General features: G+C 41.3%; 1 protein-coding gene across 5 annotated transcripts in view; it reads right to left on the minus strand.

The window, feature by feature from the left end:
• Positions 1-25,796, minus strand: part of FARP1 (FERM, ARH/RhoGEF and pleckstrin domain protein 1) — a gene marked incomplete at both ends in the record, with an annotated part of 174,364 nt that overhangs the window by 45,517 nt on the left and 103,051 nt on the right. For 2 of the 5 annotated variants that reach the window (XM_080613338.1, XM_080613337.1), the window contains 10 exons: positions 1,946-2,186; positions 4,340-4,403; positions 5,165-5,233; positions 6,782-6,945; positions 7,460-7,555; positions 10,099-10,246; positions 11,457-11,571; positions 15,849-15,946; positions 17,506-17,584; positions 18,532-18,574. In XM_080613338.1, coding sequence (XP_080469464.1) covers positions 1,946-2,186; positions 4,340-4,403; positions 5,165-5,233; positions 6,782-6,945; positions 7,460-7,555; positions 10,099-10,246; positions 11,457-11,571; positions 15,849-15,946; positions 17,506-17,584; positions 18,532-18,574 — 1,117 coding nt within the window. Of the gene's footprint in view, positions 1-1,945; positions 2,187-4,318; positions 4,404-5,164; positions 5,234-6,781; positions 6,946-7,459; positions 7,556-10,098; positions 10,247-11,456; positions 11,572-15,848; positions 15,947-17,505; positions 17,585-18,531; positions 18,575-25,796 lie in introns of all 5 variants that reach the window. The other 3 variants (XM_080613336.1, XM_080613335.1, XM_080613334.1) reach the window with 2 other exon arrangements.

Consider the following 25,796-nt stretch of genomic DNA (forward strand, 5'->3'; position numbering starts at 1 on the left):
AACTTTGATGTCTCCATAATAATTTCACTGAAAGAATAAAGGAGGGGGAAAAAATCCCTTGCAATTAATCTTTATACCACACTGATAAAGGATATAAAGGATTGCCTTGCAAGTAATACCACTCTTTGTTAGAGCTATTTCAATCTAAGTGTTTTGTTCACTTGAATTATCTTTTTCATCTTGTTCTCTTTCTTGCCCAAGGAAGAGTTTGGAGTTTCAAAATCTCCATCACCAAATCAGCCTGTTGAACCCACTGAAGAAAAAGCTTGTCATTGTTCTGTCATTGTTGCTGTATACATGCCTGATTTGTACCCTCAGTTCATCAGTTAAGATTATAAAATGAGTTATGAAGATGAGTAGACCAAACACATTCTTGTTATGAAAAGATTTTCCAGTGTATTTCAGGATTTCAACAAGACTTGGTCCTGAATACCAAGCTGCCTGTATTTGGCTGCAAGTTTTTAACTCTAACTCTGTTGAGGCACTCATTAGTTGTTCTCCTTATACAGGAGAGGAAAAAAAAAAAAGTAATAGAAATACAAAAGAGCACAATGTACCTACTTAATTTAATTTTTGTTTGTTTTGTCAAAATAACTAGTCAAATGTCAAAGTAGCTACAATATATACCTAAAATATGACTTCATACAAAGAACTGGTGAGTGTATAAAGTCTTACAAAGGTACCTCAATCAGTAATAATTTTCCAATCCTCCTGCCTTTCAGAGGAGGTGTGCTTCTGTTAAGCTTCATTGAGACTTACTATTGTATTTCCAGCATCCCTTCCCTCTGGCTGGTCAGTACAATGATAGTCTTTGAAACAGCCCACACACTGAAATTATTACCAGCCACTCTTCATGAGCCACAGAAGATGCAACCACTCTGAGCAATCACAGTATCTACTGGTCTTAAACTCCCTGGTCCCTAGCAGCTGAACACCTGCACACCATCTTCATCACTGAGACGAACAGACACATCTTCCTCTACCTCCTCCTCAAGCTGAAGGCTTCCAAATGAGTACTTATTTCTAGGCATGGGAGAGGAACTCAGTACAATGGGATTTCCAAACACCAGGGGGTGAGTGAAGGGGTTAATGATTTCTGAATCAGAATCGCTAGATTCTGTCCCACTGCTGGTGGAGCCCTCCATCATCTGGACTGCAGCCATGTGATCCACCACGCCACTGGCATGCAGTGACTGTATCACTGGGCTATGCTTTGATTGTGCCCCAGCTGGCATACCGTTGGCCATCATTTTGCCTTCTGGAGAAGACACCTTAGCCACGCCGCCTCCTTTATAATACCTCTCTGATCTATACTCTTGTCCAGAGGTTGAGGATATCTGACTTAGGATAAATGGATCTGTAACTGATTTATTGCAGAGATCTGCTTTTTTCTGTGCACGAGACTGTTGAGAACCTGGAGAATATCTGCAATACCCACGGCCACGGCCGTCATGGCTATCCTCCTCCCCAGTCCTCACCCTGCAGTCATGCCCATTTTCTGAGACATAACCCTGAGAGCCAGTTCTACTCAGGCTCATGTTAGGGCTTGACCCTTTGCTGCTGGGAGGCAATGGAGTGGCCAGTGGACTACGGCTCCCTGGCCCTCTAAACATTTCATCAACCAGTGAGCTGTGCCTTGGCATCCTGGGGCTTCCTCCAGTGTAGAAAGAGATATTAGCTGGGTTATCATCATCAAGGTACTCTTCAGAGAGATACTGGGAAGACTTTAGAGAAGCTGAGGAATCCCTGTATCTAGTTCTATTGCAATTTTCATCTCTGTAGTGAATATAGGCACCACTGGTCAAATCACCCTCATAATTGTCATTTGTTTGGGAATATGACCGGGTTATTTGTCCTCTGAGCAGATCATACTCGCTATCTACATCACTGCAGTCAATGAAAGGAATGGAGGTGCTGCTGCCATGAGCAGCCCTGGAAGCTGGACCTGTGCTTGGTTGCTGTGATTGAGGTCTGTTCTGCTGCATCCTGTCCTTAGTAGCCTCTTCTTCTTCCTCCACTGCTGACACCACTGCTCCATCCACCTTTTTGCCTTCCTTTGGGCTCTTCTTTAAGGAATGGCTCTTGTGCTGTCCAGTGTCTTTTGGTGATGCTTTCAATTCCTTTCCTTGCCGGCAGCTCTGCACTGCTGCAGTATCATTGTCGTCTCCATAGGCAAAGCTAGAGCTCTGGAAAGATAAAAAAGGGAAGGCAAGGGGGAGACAAAGGGGGAGGGAAAGGGGGTAGGGAGAGGTGTGGGAGGGAAGGGAGCCGGAGTGAAAGGGGTACGTGTAATTATGCACCAGAATTTTTCACAGTACAACATAGGAATCTCTTAAAAGCAGAAGAGGTAACCCAAGCTTCAAAACAAATACAATTAAAAAAAAGAGGTCTCTGATCTTAAATAACAGAAAAATATATAAGCTAAGCAAAGGAAGAGAAGGCAGACAATGTGGTGGTATTTGAGGTCTTTCCATGCCCTAAGGCAGCCATCAACACTCCAGAGCATCAACCTGTCCACACTACTCTGAGAAGGTGGAGGAAAAGATAAACACATGAGACAAATTCTGCACAGCCCACTTATATACACTAAAAAAGCCATGTGTGGGCTTTTGAGCACCCCACATTCAATCCCTGGAGCACACCTGCCACTAGTTCATGGGCTGACTTTTCTGCATATATAAATATGTCGCATCTGGCCCTGTAGCTATGGTCTACCTACCTGAGCTTGTCTTTGTTATTTTAAAATGCTAAAAGATAGTTCAAATGGGCTGCATTTGTAATAGAATTCTCTGAAGCTCTTAGATTTGCAGAAATGAGAGAGACTGTGAATATCAAAAGGAAGCAATGCAATGAAGGTGAAGGTTCAGGTAGCATTCTTAAATACACTAACCTAGTAGCTTGATCCCGTCATTTAAGTTTTATCTAACATAAAGTTATGTGATTAAAGGTTTGCCTCAACAAACACAGATGAGCACAGAAAAACACTGGCAGTTGGAGGAACCCCAATATCCTAGTCAGGAAAATGGAGCTCCCTGACCTGGCTCCTCTGGATGCTGTCCCAAGAGAGCCATCACCCCATCCATGGTCTGGGTATGTCTGGGATAGCAGCAACTGAAGAGACCAAAGCAACAGACCTGGCTGGTTAGGTAGGTCAATGTGTAATTGCTAGCGAGCATTCAACTGGAGTAGTTGATAAGTAGCATAAGAGTTGGAAGCCACATACTGAAGCAGCCGTAAGTCAGGCCAGCCAGATGCTGGAAAGACCATTGGGCCTGGGAGTCAATTACTAGCAATTTCTTAAGTCTGTACCAGCTATCAGAGAGGTATCTTTCATGTGTTTGTCTTTGTGGCTGAGGCAACCAGGAACCCAAGGATCCAAGTGTCAGTTACTGGACAGACTGTCTAAGATGAATTACTGGAGAAACCCACACATGTGTGTGTCTCTATATCTGAGCACCAGTAACTGGAGTGGGAATGTGAGCCTTGTAGGATTGTATGTCCAGCCACTGGGAGATCTAGGGATCCAGGAGCCCACTACTGGCTAGACTGAGTGTCTAAGACCAGTTGTGGGAAGGATCCATATTGTATATACGTATGTATATTCTTCACTAATGAACTTGCATCCTGATCAGCCAAAGAATGTAACAGGGTGAGGCCACCGGCACTGTGCTTGTGGGAGTGCTGTTTTCTGTTTGCTTTTACCTATGTGGCTGGATTGTGTATACACATTGTATATTTGCATTTATGTGGATGTCTATAGCGAATACATTTGCAGCCTTACTACTAGCTGCACCTAGGAAAATGCAGCTGGTGCAACCTCGCTCCTATTGGATTTGCAAACTCCTAATGCATAGCAGCTAATAATGTAAGACAAATACTTTAGGTATCTACCATAGATAATGACTATAATGCTCAGAGCTGTAATTTTTCTAAGGAAATAATTCTTCTTCTCCCTGGCTAATACAACAAAACACCTTGTCACGGACAACTAAGACTCCCCAGTTAAGGAAAAGAATTAAACTTTTCCCAGATGCAATAACCAAATAGAACCCAGGACCCTAGCAATAACACTGCAGACTGCAGCTTTTTCAGATAAGCTCTGTATTTATATTTGTCTGGTTGTCTGGTAGTAACACTATTCCACAGTTAAAATGAACCTGTCCTACTTGAAGAACCTAAAACTTATGACACCCAGGTCTCCTCAGCTCCCAGTTAAATGGTAAGTGAGCAGAAATCTATGCTCCTGGAGTTTTAAAAACAGTAATCAGGGTAATCTAACAGGAAATGTCTAAAAGGCATAAGCCAGGGTTTCATCAACATCACTGACTTGTTTTGGCACCTCTGTATGCTGTTCTGAAGGCTGTGCAGTCAGACTCCTGATGGACTGAATCTTGCTGTGTTTCCTGGAGATAAAAGGAAAATCACAGTAAGAAGCCATTCCATTGCCTTTTATTTTCCTACAAATAGGAATCAAGAGAAATGCCTTCTAAAATTAAACCTCTCAATAGCAGCTTTCATAAAAGTTTGCTCCCAACCACATTAACATTCCTCCTTTCTGTAAAATTTCAATGCACTATGTGCTGCAAACACATCACTGTAAGAAAAGGGAGAGGCACTGAAGCAAAAACGGTCTATCACATGAACATGACTCAAAAGCAAGGAACTGTTGTCATGGCCTTTGTGGCATCTTGGCCGTTACTTTCAGTTCATCACAAACAAGATGAGCTCAGACAGAACCGGCTCTCTCAGGTTGGAAGATTTCCCTGGAGGGGAAATCCACTTGAGGTTGGCTATGCCTACTTCTGTTACTTTGAGTATTATTACGAGCTGAATATCCCTGTTCCTATACATTAATGACAACCCACCAAAGAGAGTGCAAATCAATATGGGAAGAAGTTACCTGTGATGGTAAGACATTCACTGCTGAAAAACAGATTGAAAAATGCTGACTTTAAGGAAACCATGGGTTATACCAACTTCCACCAAAATATGCAGGACCAAAGCGGAATTATACAAGTGATAAACTGTCAAACCAGCAAAGAAGGATTTTTTATTTTTTTTTTTTAACTTGGACTGGTGCCAAGATCTTAGAATATAACTACCTGGAAATTGTTACTTTTCTTTGATTAAAAAAAATTTGAACAGGTTACTTATTTCCTCTCACCTTTCAAACTGCACTTTTTTGTGCCCTCCTTCTTTAACATAGTCAAGAACTTGCTTCTGAGTCCGACCACTGGAAGAAAAACACAGAAATAGACACATATTTTTATCAACTTGCACATTACTTGCCTCTTTTTTTTTTTTTTTTCCCCTACAGAGCTACTTTTGGATGCTATTTCAGAGCTGCTTAAATTCTGTTGTGTGCCCTTTATGGGGTACTACATTACTGGGAAGTCACCACAATAAAAAGCAAAGCAGGGTTTAAGCTTTCCTCTCATGGAACAGAAAATATTCTTGAATCATTTTGAGTCAAATACCAGCCTTCCCTAGCATGAGTAAACCACGAAACCAAGATAAAAAGAGCAGAAATGCACTTCATGACTCAGTTACTACTATGAAAAATGTCAACTAAGCTTATATATATTTCCTGCAGAAATGTAGGCTGGAAATCCCTTTCACCCTTTTTGCTACAGGCTGCGAAAAAGTAGTGAGAAAGCCCAGCATTTCTTATTGTGCAAAGTTATAAATTCCAAAGGTAACTGGGAACAATAAAGGAAACCCACACCTCAAGAATGCTCAAAAGAGAACCAAATTCCTCCTGTTCATGTGAAGCTTTCAACCAACTGAATTACCACAAGGCCTGGAAAAAGTTACTGAATTTATTTAGCACAGACCACACTGACTGGAAGACATAGCCAAAACCTGCTCTCTAAAGCAGAAGGTAAGTTGAATGGACCTACAGTCTTCTATTTACTCAGGCAGAAATTTGACAAGTTATAGCTTGTTTACTCTAACACAGGTCCTTCCATCTTGATTAATTTACTTTGCAGGCAAGAAACAAAGTGGAAAGAGAGACTGAATGGGCATATCTGCTGCGTTCTTGTGCAAGACAATTGGAGTGTACAGCTTATCTCAGCAAAGAGGGTTTCTAGTTGTTCAGCTTATATCAGCTTTGCAAACAAAATAAACTTTATAAATGAAAGGATTTCCGCCCCCCAGCATATGCAATGCAATACAGTATCTACAATGAGTCTCCTGTCAGTGTAAGGAAAAAAACACATTAACCCAACTGTTAAAAACTTTTCTACAGCTTTAACAACATTGCAAGTGGATTTGGTCTCAGCATAGGTGGTCATCTCACATGAATCCTTTGCAAGCATAAAGGTCTCAGCATGAAGAAAAGCCATTGCTTTTAACTGCACAGAAATGGGTTTACCACAGCAACATGCAATGGAAATTAAAATGGAAATAAAAATCTCTACTCTGTTACACAGGAAAGATACCATGCTAGAAGCAGAGGATCTCAGAGTGCCAAAAAGTTGCCAGCTAGTGTTGCTTAGGACACATGTGGATTTTCTTATGTGAAAACAGCTGGAATCTATACACTTTATATCATACCTCCAGAAAGCTACGTTTGCAACACCTAATACAAAATTAATGCAGGCTTTTTCCCTAGTGTTCTTTGCCCTGTTCTGGCTGAGAAGATGCAATGGAAAATATAAAGGAGCAAACTACAATATAAATAAAGGAAAGTGAAAATAATAGGTTTAATTTTAGATCATTATGGATGTGATTTTGAAATGGGGAGGCAACAAAGATGGAAGAAGAATGCAGGTCTTACCTGAACCTAAATGATGAACCTCTAGAAAAAAGAACAGGTTTAGGCTTTGGTTTAGGTTCCTCAAAAAGCCTGAAAAAGGCATGATGCTCCACACAGATCTTCCAGAAAGACTTGCAAAAATCTCGACTGGCCATAAGGAATTCCAGGGTGTCCTGGAATGAACTCTGCAAACAGAGATAGCATTTGCAATGTAAAGAAGCAAGCAACATGAATTACAGAGATCTACATTGACAAAGACATGCTATGCTACAAAAAAAAAAAAACAAACAAAAAGCTTTCCTCACTGCCTTTTAGGCTTAACAGGTCCCACCCTTCCCACTTTGAGACAACAATTTGACTGACAGCATCAGAGCTATTGCTCTAACTGCCTTTCACTGACAAATATGACAGAGATAAAATTAATGAGAAGAGGTGGTTTACATGCTACAACTTAAGAATTGATGATATAGTACCAGACTCACAGCCAGAAGACAAATCTGTGACATTCAGTTAACATTTCCTTTGCTAGGACTCTCACCTGAGATGCTAGGTTGATGCATACAGTACCAACAGTGAACATGAGAAATTAATTTAAATAAAGAAATCTTCTTGAGGTGATAAAAACATATGTCTGATCTGTGAGTAGAAAGTTACCAAATAACCTTTTGTGAACTTCATCAATTCTTGACAAGAACTTACATTCACATCAGGCCGTAGTTTGATAAGAAAACGTTTCCTTTTGAAGCTCAGCTTTCGAACCTTAGCCCAGTTGAAGGCATTGATCTTGGTGTGACCCTACAGATTAAAAAGACAGCAGAGTTTAAGTATTCCAGATCTGGAGAAACCTAAACCACTAGAGTAAGCTTGTCATAAATAAATCATCTATTCACTTCACTTGAAATTATGGTTTTTCTTATCATTCATTCTCTGATAACGCAAACCATAAGGCAACTGGTACTGTGACTAGAAGCAGATACTTATAATTAAATTCTTGCACCTAGGACTAGGTATATTGAGTTGACTCAACACCAACTGCACAAAACAGAGTGGTCCAGTTTTTGCCCAGATGATGTTATCTCGTTTCACTATGCCGACTCCAATCTTCACTGGACCAAGTCACCTCCCAGAGGTGCCTCCTTCTCTTTTTACCAGCTACAGAGAATGCAGGGAATCCAAACACATAATGTGTCACCCCACTTTGGTGGGGTAGATTTCCTCCCTCTTAGTCTGTCTACAGGGCAAAATAAACATCCCTTCAAATACTACTTAACTGAGGGAAAAACAGCAACTGAACTGGAAGTATTCTGACCTTTTATCATAGGGAGCAATGGAAGTAAATGAAACTTGAATAAATAAATAGTCTGTAAAGAGTCATAAAATGCTTTTCCCAAAAAAGCAATCAAAATCCTGAAGCAAACAGCAAGCCTGAAAGAAATTATCTTCAGAATAGTACAATTCTCAGACACTGCATCATTAGCCCCTACCCCCCAGAAGTCTCGATCTTACCCATGTTTAAAAGTATTTGCTGTATTACTTTAAAATACTCATTACAGCAGTTTGTTCAGTAAAGACTTTAGTACAAACATGCTTACAGTGCAAAATTCTGAGAGCTCCTATAGAATTGCTAAAAGCAGAAACCCATGCTGATTTGGGTGCCATCACCAGACGCCGTAGGAGTAATGACAGTGTGAAGATCTCTGCTAAGTCAACCTGCTGTCTAAGAATCCCATAATTAATCTCCCTTAGAATATTCAGCAGCACTGACACTGAATTCTAAATAAATGACAGGCTTTAAAATATGTCATTTGTGCTTGTATCATTTGGGAGTGAACCTTTATTTTTCTCCTAATGAGGTTTTCATAGTTCAATATTTATCAGTTATATCCAAACTAAAGAGATGAACTTAAGGCTCTTGCCCTGTGAAGTGCTTAAAGGAAGCCTTAAGCTTACTGCCAGATACCAATTGCTGGACAGACTCCAGCACATTAGAGCCTGACTTCATCATTCAGTCTTGGAGCTTGACCCAACAAAATCTCCAAGCATTTCTGAAAGTTCATAAAAGATGTGTTCTGCAAGTCCCAAACACATTAGGACAAGGAGAGATGACTGAATTTTAGAGCTTTATAAATCAGGCCAGTGAGGTCAGTGAACATGTACTTTCAGGTAAAAGACAGTCTTAATTTACAAGGCTTTGCAATTCAGTAATTCAGCTGATGAAAATACTGTGGGGGAGCAGCAGATGGGCCTGAACATACAATTAGTTATGTGCATTTCTAACATCATTGTGGTGTTCTGATGCTTCAACCTATGCTTCAGTTTTGGGGTTTTACTAGCCACACATTAAGTTGTTTGGAGTTTATATATATATATATTTGGTTTTGTTGTTGGTTTGGGGGTTTTTTTAATGTCTATTTCAGAGCATTTGGGTCAGAGTATTCCGGGTTTGTTGCTGTTTGTTTTTCTTCATAAAAGGACTGAAAGTACTTTGTAAGTTGGAAACGTTAGTATTTTAACTATAGTCAAACAATTAAAATGAATAATCAATTACAAGTGTAAAATTGTGTATTTTAAAGAACAGTTAACTTTCTGTTTTTAACACAGAGTGAGGTAAATACGATTTTGGATGCTAGCAGACACAATTCCATCCGAGGTGAAAGCAGCTTATATCAGCTGACTACCTGTACCTTCACAACTGTAAAAGCCCAATTTGTTACTTACCTAAAGGGTGCTGCAGAACAAGAATTTGATAAATCTACTAATTATGCTTCATGAACATTTGCTAGGCTGACTGAGGTAGGAGAGAAGAGGAAAGAAATCTAAGGAAAATACTTTGGATCTTTCAGGGAAAGAAGTAAGATTCATGGATTCAGCAAAAGTAGAATGGCCAAGGCTGGTCAAGAAAATTGCAAAACTCTGACAAAGTAATGCTGCAGAGATTACATCCTTCTCCATGTATTCCTGTTGTCTGCTGTTTAATTTGTCCCTGCTTCACATCCATTTAGTATGCACCACACCTGCAATACCTACCTTCTGGTATATGTAGGAGGTATCAGCATGAGTAGCTTGCAAATTGTAAGCTATGGATCAGTTTGCATCTTGAACAGCACATTGTAGCCGTAAATGGAGTTTTACCCTGTGCAAGCAAATCAGGTAAGAGTCCCTGGAAGTGAAGGACCTAATGCAGCTATAAAAGGTTTAAGGTCATTGTTAGAAAAAATGTGGAAGTTCCTGAATTTTCCCAACCAAATTCTTTCAGACATGGCTCAGGTCCTAAATTCTCATTACTGTAAATCTCTGTGCTTTATAAAGTACAAAGTCATGTCCTGAGCAGCTCTAACCTGAAACACCAGAATGCCTGTGTTGGCAACAGCCAGGTTGATTTTTGTCCCTTCCCTGTCCTTGGCTGGATGCAAGCGTATTCCATACATCTCTAGCCGGCGGGCAATCTCTAAAAGCTGGAAGTCTGACTCTGCTGGTGTCTGTCCCCTTGAGAAACAAAACAGAGAAGACACAAAAATCCATCACACATTTTAATAGAGATTAACAGGTCCTTCAGAGAACAAAGAGACATTTCATCAGAAAGACTGAAACCTGTCAGAGGTGCATGATCTGTATGGTTTTATTATGTTCCCAGATTTATATCAGGTAGAACAACAGCTTTATCTTAGTCTAAATCAGTATTAAAGAATCCACAGATTTTACAGTCTATGAGAAATTTTGATTGCTCCAATTCTGAAACAAGCGATACAGCCAGATTTTGAACCATTAACTTTAACAGAATTCACTACCTGTCTTTCTATTTCCCATTAGAAAAACATGCTGTATTCCTAAAAAATAATAATTAAAAAAAAAATCAAAACAAAACAAAAAACCAGAAATGTGTATGGACATTGCTCATTGTAAAAGTAAATGCAACACCAAAATTAAGTGACACAGAAGACATTAAAACCTTAACATAAATGTTGGGGACCCATGAGCACTAAATTAATCATGACAGAATTATGCAGAAGTTCTGATTATTACTGCTATAGAACTCCTTACCACTCGTATCTAATTCAATCTAGCTCAAAATGAGACTATTCAGGTCTTGAAAGTGTTCTCAACAGCATAAAAACTCCAACTATTGTATGCTGTATTTGTAATTCTTTTAACCATCTTCTTACCACTAGTCTTTTCTCCAGGCCTTAGGATACCAATGTGCATCATCATCTTGAATTGTATTCCCCCAAATCCCTAATTCTGCAAGCAGTATGCGCTTTTCCTGGAACTATTGCTAAACTCCTTCACCCATCTCTAGATGGGTGGTGAAAAGGATGGAAAGTTGAAAAGGCAACATTCGATGTCCTTGAAATGAAAAAGACTGTTGTCAGAAGTGCCCGACTGATCAGTCATCATTTGCAGTCATACCTGCATGCAGAAAATCAGCACTGAAGCATTTTGTATGAAATAGACTGTAAAATCATCGCATGCTTGAATGAATATTAAAATCAATTGCTCTTTAAACATCTTGTTATGATGACGAGAAAAAGGCAGGAGTAACCTTCAGGAAACTCATAGGCTTGAACATTTTTTAAGAAGCAACCTCTGAGAAACTCAGAGGTCCAAATCTCTTTTGCGCTTATGATGTAGCACGTATTTACAGTTAGAACTACTCTAAAGGAAAAGATGACCATTAACAAGAACAAAAAAGTCTTACGTGTGGCCACGGTGAAATTCCATGATTTTGTCTTCTAGTGCTTCTTGCTGAGGTATATACTTGTTCTTCGCCAAGTGTTCACGATCTATGGTTTCATCAAAATCCCCAATCTCAGCTATGGAGAATTTTAAGAAAAGTCTATTAAAACACTGCATTAAATCTGAAATATCTATGCAATTCAAAAGGTGCAGAGAGCTGGGAAGAGGACAAAGAATCAGTTTCTTGCAAGCTGTGTCATGGTTTTACAATTCAGATTCCCACTGAGTTATCTTCTAGACATTCCTCTCTTCTCCTGTTAGCATGTGATATGCAAAAGAAGCCCAAGGTCTCCTCCCATCTAATCAGCTGTTGGATGTCAACTGAACAACTGAAGACATCACAGTGCCACCCTGACTTGTGTGCGGGGTAAGTGTGGGGGTGACAGGGAGGACAGCACTAATTCAGCAGAACTCATCTGTCTCTGTCACGCACATCATGGTGCTCAGGTGCCGTTCCATGGAGCAGCCAAGCACAAGCTTACTCCTCAGGCCCATGCGCCATGCTGTAATCTTGGAGGGAAATCTGAAAGATGGGGTTTGTTTGCTTGTTTGAACGCAGGCATGTATCCCACCTCATGGGGTTATGAAACATTTGTCTTCCTCTAATTTTGCAGCAGTTTGAGACACATTCTGTCTCCCTCCTCCTCAAAGTTGCTCCCATCTGCTGCAGTTATTCAGTACCGTGTGTGCAACAGTATGTCACACCCACCTTCCATTTTGCAGCCCATTGAGTGAGATTTCCTCTTTTTAGGGGTTTGGGGAACGGGAAGGAGGCAGTTTATGTGTGGGTGCCAGATTACTATCTTGTTGCCTGCTATTCTTGGAATGCCTCTGAAAATCTTGCCATTGGCTTTTTCACTGAGCAGCCAGAGTAGCAGCGTCTGCCAGCAAACCTGCTGCAGTAGCACCAATATCGCTACAACAAAGGCTGCCACATTAATAATGCCAGTGAAATTAAAATGCAGTGCCCTCAAATTAAATCCAGGTTGCAGTCACACACATTGTGCAGTTGACCTAGAGTATCATGGACCCAAGCTCAGATATTCACCTCAGTTCTGCTCGTGTAAATGAACCCTTAATCCAGTTCTGTCCAAAATAAGTTTATTTAGAAAAAATAAAAGTTTCAGATGATGTTTATCTGCAAATGTGGACGAGGGGGTAATAGCCTTGTGTAAGCAGGGAAGATGAGGACCAATGCATCTATGAATGACAGAGCAAGTACCACAAATCTTTAGGATCTGCTTTTAACCCTAATTCAAATAAAATGCAAATTTCTCTTCTTTAATGAAGCTGTAAGCCTGTCTAGGTTTGCAACACCTCAAATAACATGAGCCCTGATTCTTTAAAATGCGGTTCATACCCTATACGTCCTTGTACATGGATGGATTTAAGCCACCTTCTGTAAGGCTTTCTTCAGAGCCAAGCGTACAGAAGCCTCTTACTTCACTTCTACATGGTTTCTATAATGCTCTCTGCGTTTGTCAGCTGCAAATCCATTATCCAAATTGTCCTCCTGGCTTTCAAGTTACTTCTGAATTTGTTCTCTCTGACTTCACACTCAATTGCTTTTACTTGTCTCCTTAGCCCTCCTTTTCCCTATTAAGTGCCTTTCTACTAGCACTCCCTCTAAAACGAGAGGGAGTTGTATTTTGAACATTGTCAGCATCACTTACAACTCTTCTTTAAAATCTTCTCATGTGTTTTAACCAAAGACTGATTTTCGTTGATGCTTTCTTTTCTCTTATCTTACATGTGCATTATACCATGCTGCATTCTGCCTGCATCAGCACTTGTGATACGTCTAATGCTTTGTATTTCAGCTCTTTTCCTTTAATCAGTACATCTTACTTCACATTCACGTTACTGCATCATTTCCAGTATCAAAGTCTCCTCGCACTTTTAATACTTTCTACAATGCTTAAGATATTTTTAAATAGCATGTTCCAAATATAAATTTTATTCTGTAATATAAATGCTAATTTAACAGAAACCTATTTGCTGTCATATTATGTTTTCATATAAATAACAGTCTCTAGCATTGACATAAGCTTGTATACATAATATAAAGGTCTCCTGGAATCAGATATCCCCCATGGAAAAAGCTGGTAGGCGCAGCACTGATAAGACATACAATCCCTAATCTGCATTCTCAATCTCTCCACTTTGGTATCATTACTCTTATCAGCTGCCTAGTTTTATTTTTGTTGCAGACAAACACATAATACGTCTTTTTTTGCTACTGAATAATAATCTAGAGAGAAAACAAATACAAAAGACAGCCATGGGGGTGAGGTACATCTATAGATAACTCAGACCAGAGAAAACTTTCACAGACAAACATTAATGAGACAAGAAGATACATAAATGAATGAGATAGCTGCAAACTTCTAGCAGAGGTTTCTAGCAAACAATGTTACACAAAAAAAGCGAGAAGGGAAAAATCATAAACAGCAAACAAAAGGTCCATCTTGCAGTCAGGAGATGGTAGATGCACCATGAGGCACAACATCCCTCTGCCCAAAATGGCAGTTCAGGTTCTGTGAATACTCTCTCACTTTTGCGTGACGAATCTCTCACCTCTCTCCTTCTGACACAGGGAAAAATCTCATTTTTCAGTACAGAAGTCTCTTACCTTACTCACCCTATAATGAAAGTACTACTTGATTACTAAAAGTACTACTTTATTACTAAAATCCCAGTTCAGAATCACCCCGCATCTCCAGCTCGCAGGGGAAAGGGACAAAAACCTAGAAATATTTCAAATGCATCATGTCAGCAACTGAAGAGAATTATTTAGTCCAACAGTATAATGCATCTCAGCAGCATAAAAGCAATGGTGGGGATTTGCCATTTTTGCACACTTTCAAAAGAAAGCTTCTTGCCAGCCTGCATAGATGTGTCTAGGGGAATGGCGAGGAGTACAATGGAGGAATTGAAAAAACACTCAGATATATTTGAGTTTAACTGCACAGAGGAGGGAAAAGGGCAGCTTGTAAACGTGAAAGGACATCCTGTATTCTACTCTCTTAAGCTGCTGCTTTAGCAAAACAAGCTAACAGCTGCTCTCTGAGCAGTTCAGACACCAGAGGTGTAGGTGGTTCAGTGAAGAACTTGAGTAAACAATAAAAGATAAGACAGACATGAAAAAGGATCTAAGTAGGAATCACGCATATAAACTATAAGAGCTCAAGAGAGGATGATCATGGAGCAATACCTCAAATGAAGAGAGACACAAGCATTAGGGTGTCTTCTCCCCAGCACCTGTCTTTGGTGCACAGGCATTTAGTAGGAAAACTCACCCTCCTAGAATGCAATGTAACAAACGATACTCAATTCTCCCCAAATGATCAAGACTTTTTTTCCTGAGATGAAAGAACTAGCTTAACCAAGGAAAGAACCACCGTTGGCGTGCTGGACACTGTAACGGGATAAAATGAAAGACACGAAAAGCTCACTAGCCAAGAGTCTCAGTTTTAAAATGGTATGAGAAATACAGAATTTCAGAGAGGCTGCTGCACACCTTATTGTTACTCAGTCACACTGGGCAATGATGACCATGGCAAATAGAAAACTATGCAATACCTGCCTTTCCAACAGCAATTGATGAGAAACTGCCGTAACACTCAGAGTATGACAAACATCTCTGTCGACTGTAATTTCCACACAACAGAATTTCAATGGAAATATGCAATACTGAATTGCACAATGACCATTCAAAACAACAGTCTATTATGACCATTATGCAAGCTATTAAGCGTTTTTTACTAACATTATAATCAAGATGAGTATCCATAAAATCTTGAAATGAAAAACATACATTGCCTTTCAAGTGATTTGAAAGCTAAAACAAGTTTTGATTTGATTAATAAAGTTAATGTACAATTCCACTGAACAGTGTCATTGTGCATACTTCACAATTATAGAAAAAAAAAAGCTTAAAATCTGTTGGTTTTTGCTTCCCTATCAGTTTCCTCTTAGGACTGTGATTCAGTCTGGCATTCTAAGCATGTTTGTTTACTACATTCTCTAGACAGTATACAGATTTCCAGGAATTTGACTGCTCTGCTGACATGATACAAAGTCTAATTAAACAGGAATTTAGAAGAATTCAGGCTGTCTGCCACTGCCTGCAAAGTTTGCTTTTTAAATGACCCTAGGCAGACTACCAAGTGCAGTGCCTTAAAAATGCAAGTCATGTGTCCAGGAGCTCTTCTTTATTTGAAAGAGTAAATTGTCTGTATTTGAATGCCATCATACAGAAGCACAATTAATTGTCCATATGGCTTAAACCTGTCCCTAGAGGACATCCAACCAATTGTCCTGTTTATCCTCCTGGAAAGAAAAGGGAACTTACACTGTACTATGTGTGAGATTAAGAGGGCAGTGCTGGTATCATTACACGTTAGCCTTCCCTGTGCCAGGTCCTGCTTCACTTGCAATGCAAATAGGTACCTGCGAAACCAAAGGGAACAAAGGGTTACACAAAGCATAAGGGAAAGAGGGGAAAGTATTTCAATCCCAGCTCCTTTTTTGACTCCATGTTCCTTTCAGTTCTTGGAATCTACAGAAGTGATCTGCATTTCCTAAGTTTAGAAGCTAAGTAAAGCATAACAGATACTGTACTACAGCCATTACAGTCTTACATGGTGGCTGCTTTGCAGAACCAAGATACCTCTCTTTTTCTCTCTCCTTCCCTCCCTTGGAACCACACCAATGAGATATGAGTGGAAGCAAATGTGACAGCTATTAAGTGCTCAGCAACTGCACAGCAAGTAGCACTAGATAATGGAGCTGCTTGTAACTACGAAGAAATGCCAGATAAACCAGTGATATATAGTTATCAGTTAGTTCTTGTACCTTTGCACTCACCTGGAAACAAGGAGCAAGATCTTGATTAAACAACTCTAGCTAGCTCTGGTCCTTCTGTGGTCCCATTACTTGAGCTACCTGTGCATCAGCCATTTTTAACACTGCCTCCAAACCATTTCAGCCACGTAGGACAATTCTACATTAACAGTTTAAGTGCAGGGACAACACAGGTCTGTGACATTATTTCAACATTTAAATTTCTTTAAGCTTCAACAGGAATTTAAATTGCTTAATTCCACTCAGCATACTAGTGGAAGAATACAGCACAAAAGTGTTGTATTCTCTGCTTCTTCAAGTGATAAAGCTGTTCCCTGTGGATATGCTTTCACATCCTACACACTGCTGTGTACATATATTCAAGTTCCCTACCATGCACATTTAAAATCTAACCAAAAAAGTCATTAGGATTCAGAGACACATCTCCAGGTGCAGAAAGAGATCAACAAAAATCAATTTACAGTTCAGATACTAAGCAACTGTTATGCAGATTATCTATTTGGAAACAGAAATGTTTCATTACCAACATCAATCACATTGTGAGTTTTTATTCCTCCATTTTATTGTTTTTACTCAGTCTTTCAAGTAAATATTCCCTGTTCTTACCCCACTCTTCTACTTTTCTCTGTCCAGGCCAGCAAGAGATATCAATCATTTATTTTTTTTCCATTCCATTGCTTTATTACCAAAACAAAGCAAGACAGAGACAAACACAGAACATCACAAAGGTGGACTTGTTCCTTATAGAGCAAGTCATATGGAAACCAGAGTTCTTTGTAAAACAGCACTTCCTTGTGTTGGAAGACTGAAACCAAAAACTAATAGTGAAAATACTGAATCAGAATGGAAAATTGTAATTAAAACTAATAATACTGCAGATCAGAAAAGGAGTTGAAAAGTTGCAGTGAAGAAATACTGCATCAGAACAATGTTTCTCACCATAAAGGAAGGACCTATTCACATGGAAGAACCTTAATAGATCCTTCATATACATATAATATCAGGTTGGAAGGGACCTCAAGGTCTGAACTTGAAGCTAATACTAAAAGGCAGCCATTGATCCTCACCCCGTCATTTCAAATTCCATGTTCTCCCCTGTGCCCACTAGAGATTTAGTAAGAAAAAACAGGCATGTAGCTACTAACCTTGTCAGTTCCTCCTGCAGCTGAGCATGGTCAGGTGGGAAGAATTTTACCACAAATTTTACAACAACATGCTTCGGTCCTATGGGAAATGTCAAAGGAAGTTAGCAAACATCAGTAACGTGCTGACCAAATTTTATTACGCAGAACGATGTACAAAGGATGATTCTCAGAACCTGCAGTGCATACATACATGCTAACTCCTTTCTTTCTTATTCAGGTTATTTAGAGACTGCATAATAAAATTTACACACATAAAAGAGTACCTCGGTTGTGGGATACTCTGCCAAAATGAACTCCGGTTTTAGTAATTACATCAGTTGATCCAATAAAATACATGAGTCTATCCCCCTTACTTCAGAACAGGAGGGAGCTAAAATACAATCTATTTTTCAAGTCCACTAGCAAATTACAGTTCCTGTTTTAACAGCAGCACATTTGTTCTTACAAGTACGACTCTTACGATCACAGAGAGAAAAAACAGTAAATCTCTCTTTTGTGAAAAGGAGAGGCTCCGGATGACACACTCAGACAATTATGACCAGAGAGCCACCTATGAAACCTTAATCTCAATGGCAAGGCTCAATAGATGAAACTAGTTCCAAGTTCAGCAGCAATGTCCCACACAGTTGTTGCACATTTGCTAGCTCCTTCCCAGTAAAATAATGTCTTCCTGTTCCTTTTCTTTTATCCTTATTACTGCTAGCTGTTGACAGTGTATGCTTCCTCAAATACTCCTTTTATTGCACTCTTTTTTTTCTACAAAAGTTTCCTCCATTGCCACCACTACCTCTTAAATTGACTGGCTAAACCTCAGCCTCCTACTGGGTCAGCCCCTTCATATGTTCACGTGGCACTATTTCACAGCACATACAGTACATACAGTACATATTTTAAGGACAGACCAGAAATAAAAAATAAATAAATACATTTAGTGAAGAAAGTTGAGAAGATTCCAATTGACAGAGTCCTAATTTATTCAAGTACTCACAGAATGACAAAAGGAAATGACAGCAAGGAAATACTTACTTCTAATCTGTTTCGTAACAGGCTTCAAAAGATCAAGCCACACCTGAAAACAAAAGAAGGTGGCGTTATCATCTCTGAACAAACTACCACTCACAGAGGAACATTTTTAATTGCACTACTTAGATTACTAATTACTTATTTTTTTTTTCCAGTGCAGTCATCATTATTATGACAACCTCCCTAATTATACGTAGTGGGTATTCTCCCCAGAACTGTGGAAGACACTCAGGAAACAGCACTGTTAAGGAGCTCTCACTGTGGCACAACTTTTGAAGCAGCACAGATTCAGAAAGCTGAGAAACAGTGAGGAAATCTCTCCCTCACTCATCTCGGACACCAGGAACCAAACTAATTTTGTGGAAAGAACAACTGAAACAAGGAGTTTAGAGTTAAGACAGTCCTATAATGTTATTGTGGTCTTCACCTTAATTAATCTTGAGAAAGGCAAGTGAAAGGGGCTGGTGCTTGCTTTTGAGCTAGGAACACTGGACAAATTGATAAACAAGAAGGTGGCAACCTCCTGGTTTTGGGTGGCCAAGAGGAATCCCACTGCGAGGCTTAAGCATAAAGCTGGAGCTCCTTTGCTTGGCTTGATAAAGGAGTCTTACCATCATCACCTGGGGGAGGAGTGTCCTCCCAGGTCCAGGGTGTGAGGCTCACAACAGTGTGAAGTGTGGGTGGGAAGAAGCTCACTTTTGGCCTGTGAAACACTTTCTCTTTTCTATAAACCCAGGAAGCTCAGGCCTAGGTTTTCTACTGGGGGACAGTGTAACTTCTGCACATAGTTTACTTTCATCAATTTCTTAACAACCCATTTTTCAGGATGGCGTGTGGGTTTCTTCTTCAGCTTTCAAAAGAGCAGCTGTGGGTAGAAATACAGTTTTCAGAGCTTAAACCCCTGTTCTGAAGGACCTGAGGAAAATGTTATGGAAAGCCAAGGGACAATTGTGCAGAAGGTAAAAGCTAGATTTGTAGAACCTGGAGAAGTATGACAGTTCAGAATCCTCAGCTGGTAACTACCTGTTGCTCAAGCTTTATATTTCGTTATCTCACTAAATTGCACAGAGCCTCCTTTGGAGACATCTGGAGTTTGTGGAGGAGCATCCGATCATTGCCACAAAGGTTAAAGTCATTAAAAACCGAATTAACCAAGTCTTCCTCTAGAAAAAGAATATGTATGGAAATGAATACGTCTTTGATCTTTAGTAACTTTATATTATGCAGAGACTGAAACACACTCAAAATATTCATTATAGAAAATCACCTGCAAAACCAGGCAGGAACAGGCCTGTATTGCTGTTATCACTGTTCCAATGTTTGCTATTTTCATCATTACTAATGTAAGTGCTTCCAATTAGCAAAGAACTCACATTATTGCCCTTTGACACCCATGTTTCTCAATGGAATTCTTTTTATGTTTCTCAGCCTCTGCAGGTATTTTTTTTTTCCTTCTGAAGGGTTAAAGAAACTTAGCTATCCAAGAATGAGAACACTGTGCTTATTACACATCAAACTGGTTCTGACGCTTTCTGCCGTATCAGTAATTTAAAACTGAAAGTTCTGGAGGTTGACATGTACCTAATCTGCAACGATGGTCAGGGACTTTGCCAAGTTTAGTGAGATAAAAAAAATTAATCTTGAATATGAAACAACCAGTTTACAAGAATATGGGAATAATGTATTTTACCTGACACCACAAAAAAAAAAAATCTCTCTCTCCAAAGGGAGTTTATGTTACAGCACGAGCACACAAGTGACACAAGTCATTCCTTCCACTTTCTCAATCATCCTACAAGCAAGTAACAACATCTTTGACCAGACTGCTGGATACTAGAAACAGGATCACAGAATCATAGGATAGTTTGGGTTGGAAGGAACCTTCAAAGGTCTTCTAGTCCAACCCCCCTCCAATGAGCACCTTCAATGCAAACACCTTCAATGGGATCAGGCTGCCTAGAACCACATACAGCCTGGCCTTCAATGTCTCCAGGGATGGTTCATCTACCACCTCTCTGGCCAACCTATGAGTGTTTTACTACCCCCATTGTAAAACATTTCTTCCTCACATCCCTCCTGAATCTCTCCTCTGCTAGTTTAAAACCATTAGCCCTCATTCTATTGCAAAAGTCTTGTCTTCTCCAGGCTGAACAACTCCAACTCTCTCAGCCTTCCCTCATAGGAGAGGTGCTCCAAGCCTCTGATCATTTTTGTGGGCCTCCTCTGGACCAGTACTTTCCCCTACTGACTCCAGAGTTGGACACCGTACTCCAGATGGTGTCTCAGAAGAGCAGAGGAGAGGGGCAGAATAACCTCCCTCGACTTGCTGGCCATGTGTGGAGGGAGAGACGCAGGGCAAAACAAAGACCTTATCACTATCACCAAACCTGAGCAATCAAAACTTATACGTGTAACTCCCACACTGTATCTAAACATAGCCAATCTGAGACCAATTTATAAACTGGAAATTAAAAATAATGTGAGGATTCAATTAAGATTCATGTTTTCCATTTTCTGCAGAACTACAAAGGCTAGATTATTTTTTAAACGAAGTCTGGCATGCCCTCATAGTGACTGGATGTCAGCAGCTGGAGAACTGAGCAAACATCAAATGTGATGAAACTCCATGAAACCCCAGGCTTGGCCACAATGCCTCATTTCTCCTTGTCCCAACAGGAAGCACAGCCCTCAGACCCTCCACGTTCATCCCCCATGCAGATCTTCTCTCCTACAAACACAGCACGCTTGAATGCATACAGCTGCCAAGCATTTTGACATACAACTGACATCAATACGTCAGATATGAGCTCTGGAGCCTTGCACGTTGAAACAAACACAGCTGAACTGTAAATATATGACTTCAGGTACATACGATTACATCCAAACAAATATGCTCTAAATATTTATTTTTTCTTTTACATTGCACTCTGCATTGGAAAAGCAACTCATTCTCTTCAGATGATATAAATGTAAAAGATACATGCCTGGTTTATTTCTCAAACACACCATTAACTGCAATTTTTTTTTAATTTGCACAATGCTTGAGTTCTACATTATGGCCATTATGAAGCTCAGAAAGTTTTAAATCCCACAGGCACATTCACCTCAACTGCATCATATAAACTTGTTACTATAAGTGTAAATATTACTCTCAGTGCTGCTTTGCATAGAAACAACGATTCACAGAATCATAGAATAGTTCGTGTTGTAAAGGACCTTAAGATCATCTAGTCCCAAACCCCCTGCAATGGGCAGGGACACCTCACACTAAACCATGTCACCCAAGACCCCATCCAACTTGGCCTTGAACAGTGCCAGGGATGGAGCATTCACAACTTCCTTGGGCAACCCATTCCAGTGCCTCACCACCCTCACCGTAAAGAATTTCTTCCTTATATCCAATCTAAACTTCCCCTGTTTAAGTTTGAACCCGTTAGCCCTTGTCCTATCACTACAGTCCCTAATGAAGAGTCCCTCTCCAGCACCCTTGTAGGCCCCCTTCAGATACTGGATGACCATCCACCTTGTTGTTTTTCATGTGCCTTAGCAAGCTTTCCAGGAGAATCTGCCCCAAGATTTTGCCAGGCACAGAGGTGAGACTGACTGGTCTGTAGTTCCCTGGCTCTTCCATATTCCCCTTCTTGAAAACAGGGATTATATTTCCCTTTTTCCAGTCATTGGGAACTTCAGCTGACTGCCATGATTTTTCAAATATGATGGACAGTGGCTTGGCCACTTCATCTGCCAGCTCCTTCAGGACCCATGGACGAATTTCATCAGGTCCCATGGACTTGTGCACATTCAGGTTCTTAAGATGATCTCAAACGTGATCCTCTCCTACAGTGGGCCTAAGGCCTTCACTCTCACAGCCCCTGTGTGGGGTAAACCCCCAAACTAGACACATGAATGTTAATAAACACAAGCAAGTATCTAAACACTCCGTGTAACAAAAGCAGAAGAAATTTCTTAAATTATTCTTCTTTCCAAGAAAAAGACTTTGTTTTTCCAAGAAGAAAACCTCACCATAAACAGCGTAGGAGAAAATGCCACTTGGTGTATTGATAAGGAATGGTGACGAAATCCTGTAATGCTCCCTCTGTTTCTGCAAAGCTCATGCAGAGGGAACCAAAACCCCTTTCTTTCACCTCTGGGATCGCCACAGCCAAATGACTGTATGTGGTATAAACGCTTTATTGATGCAGTCTGAACACACAGATTAATCTACAGGGACACCCAGCAGTGGTGCCCATAGGCAGGGACATCCCTGGGGCCTCCTGGGCACAGGCACTGCCTCAGGGCCAGCACCCCAAAGGCCTTTCTGCAAGGGGTGCTGGGCAAAGGGGCAGCAGCAGCAGGGCTGCACTGGGCAGGGCTGTGGAGGCCCCGTCACCCCCATGTCCTAGTGCCACCACCCGGTAACGCAGCATCACAATGCTCTGGGGCAGTGTAAGGCAGCGTCCTCCCATGTCCCACTGCCAGAGTGCCCAGCGCTGCCACCAAAACACAGCTGGCAGCCTGAAGGCACCCGAGAGGAATTCCTTGAGGCACCCATGGAATTACTTGGAGGGGCAGAGGCAAGAAGACTGCCCGAAGCTGTGGGGGGTTCTCTGCTGCAATTCCAGCTCCTGGAGGGGCCACACTCGCAGCTCATCAGATGGATGGAAACCCTGCTTAGTCTGCGAAGAGATCGCCGTCCTCACCTTCTGGGGAGATAGTGGCAGTAGCCATAACAAATAGGGCCCACAGATGGCCCAGTGCCCTCCCCCAGTGCTTTATAGCTCCCACTGCCAGGCACAGGAAGGATTCCTACCCCCAGGGTTGATCAGGCCAGGGTCATTTTGCTGTTCTTGGAAGCCCCTGAGATGGCTCCAGGTGGAGGCAGAAAAGGCAGTGCCAGTGTGCCCCAAGAGCCATAACCGGCCCGTGGACCTGGAGCAGGTCTTGCTCACATGCTCAGGGAGTAGCCGATCGCCAGCAATGGGGTCAGGAAGGAATTTTCCCCTGGGGCAGATTGGCACTGGTCCCCAGGGGTTTTTTGCCTTCCTCTGAGTGCTGAGTGTGACCACTTGTCGGGGCTCCTCGGTCCATTCTGGCTTGGTTATTGCCCGGTGCTCATGCTCCACGAAGGTGGCCCTCGTGTCCTGCAGCTAGGGGGGGAAGAGCTTTTTTCCCCCAGGTGGACTAGCAAGTGTCCCTGGGGTTTTTTGCCTTCCCTTGCAGCCGAGCACAGCCCCTTCATGGGGCTCCTTCGAGATATTGTGGCCCAAAGGCAGTGGCTCGTGCTCCACGCAGCTGGCCCTCGTGCCCCGCATCCGGGGGGAGGCAGAGTTCTGGACTCCCAGGGTGGCCCCAGCGTGGCCCCGGGATTGTTGCCTGTCCTCTGTAGCATTGAGCACCACCCCTTGTCAGGTCTTCCCCAGCCCATTCTGGCTGGGTTCTTGCACTGCTCTCGAACCACCACAGCATCGCTCTGAAAGATTTAGGAAAAGATAATCTAAACTAAACTAGGCTAAAATTCAGTAAACTAAAACTAACCTAAACTAACGTAACCCAACCTAACTTTACTTATGAATAAATAAAATACTCTTTCCACCTGTAACCTTTCTGATTTGTGTCTTTGAAAGTGTTTTTGGTGCCGAAAACCCCTTGCCATTTCAGGTAAATAACAGTCTCATCATTATACAACTCATTGTGAGCGCAGGGAATGGAATGGAATGGAATGGAAAGGAATTGAATAGAACAGCATAGCTCAGAATAGCTATGCTACGTTACGCATATAGTTCTGCATGACAAGCCCTGACTTAGGTCTGAGCGGCTATCTGCAGCGTAGGTCCCAAGGGAGGCCAGTCCCAGGCATTGAGGCCTATGTAAACCTCCTGGACCCTGACAGAAGTAGACTTGTGATAGCAGAAATTCACTAAGACAAAGAAGCTATATACTAAGACAAACAAGCTTTAAGAAAAAGCATAAAATTGTAAGGTCAGCTAATTTATTAAGCAACACGGTTACTGCTTGTCTAGGCCTAAGCCAATAGGGACTGCTTGTGTGCTAAAGATAAAGATGTATCCCAGTTAGGACTGCTTCAGTGGTTTGGGAAACTACCATGAAGTACTGTGCATACTCCAAGAAAAAAGGTAAAATGTTCAACCTAGAGGAAGATTTTGAGCCTTCATCCTCACGACCACTGTCAACCACCACCAGAGGACAGTACACATGCTCAAGGAGGAATGGCAGAGTTCCAAAGAGAAACCCTCCTGTTCTCAAGAAATCTTATGAACATAAATTTGTAACAAGCTAGACAGTGAGTGCGTGTGTTAGGAGGAGTGATTCTCCATGCGCCCAGCACCGAATAAACAAATACCTACTTAATAGTTATATTGACAATATATTGAGTTTCTTTATAGTGCTTTTCTCACCTGGACTCCTCATCTGCTCTCCTTTAGACATGTATGGGGTGCCACAGGAGAGAGAATACTGGGCCAGATGGACTCCTGATGGAGCGTTGTTGTTCTCAGGCTCTTGTGTTTTGTTCTGTTTCTCCACAAGAAACAACTCGGGCATTGTCACAAACCAGTATCTGGGGGAGGGGTGGGGTTGGGAGTGGGTGGAAATCACAAGGAAATGAGCAGGTACTGCCCACAGAAACAAGATTTGCAACCACTCAGTTCAGGAGCATGTTCTGCTTCAGGCTGAGGGCTTGATCCTTTGAGCCTCACTGATGTCAGAGATGTGGTCCTTTGCTATCCCGTGGAAACCCAAATAAACTGGATGAACACAGAAGAGTTTCACAAACCAGTTCACATGTGCTTTTTGCAAATCTGTTCACATGCTCAAATGATCCAGAGACAATCGACATCTCTCACCCCCATCAGAAGGCACAGGCCTCCTTCCCACAGAGTGACAGAGCCAATGCCTGTGATGGGACATGATAACCATTCAGTCCATTCTGCTAGTGGGAAGAAATGTCATCCAGTATTTCCTCAGCATGTACTGTTATGGAAGGAAGTAGGGAGAAAAAAAATGGAAGTTGGAAGAGACCTACAATGATCGAGTCCAACTGCTTGACCACTTCAGGGCTGGCCAAAAGTTAAAGCATGTTATTAAGGGTGTTGTCCAAATGCCTCTGAAACACTGATGGGCATAGGGCATTGGTAACCTCTCTAGGAAGCCTGCTCCAGTTTTTTGCCACCCTCTAGGTAAAGAAATGCTTCCTAATATCTAGTCTAAAATGCCCCAGACACAGCTCTGAACCATCCCCACACATCATA

Source organism: Psittacula echo (genome assembly GCF_963264785.1).
Source record: "Psittacula echo genome assembly, chromosome: 3".
NCBI classification, from domain to species: domain Eukaryota; kingdom Metazoa; phylum Chordata; class Aves; order Psittaciformes; family Psittacidae; genus Psittacula; species Psittacula echo.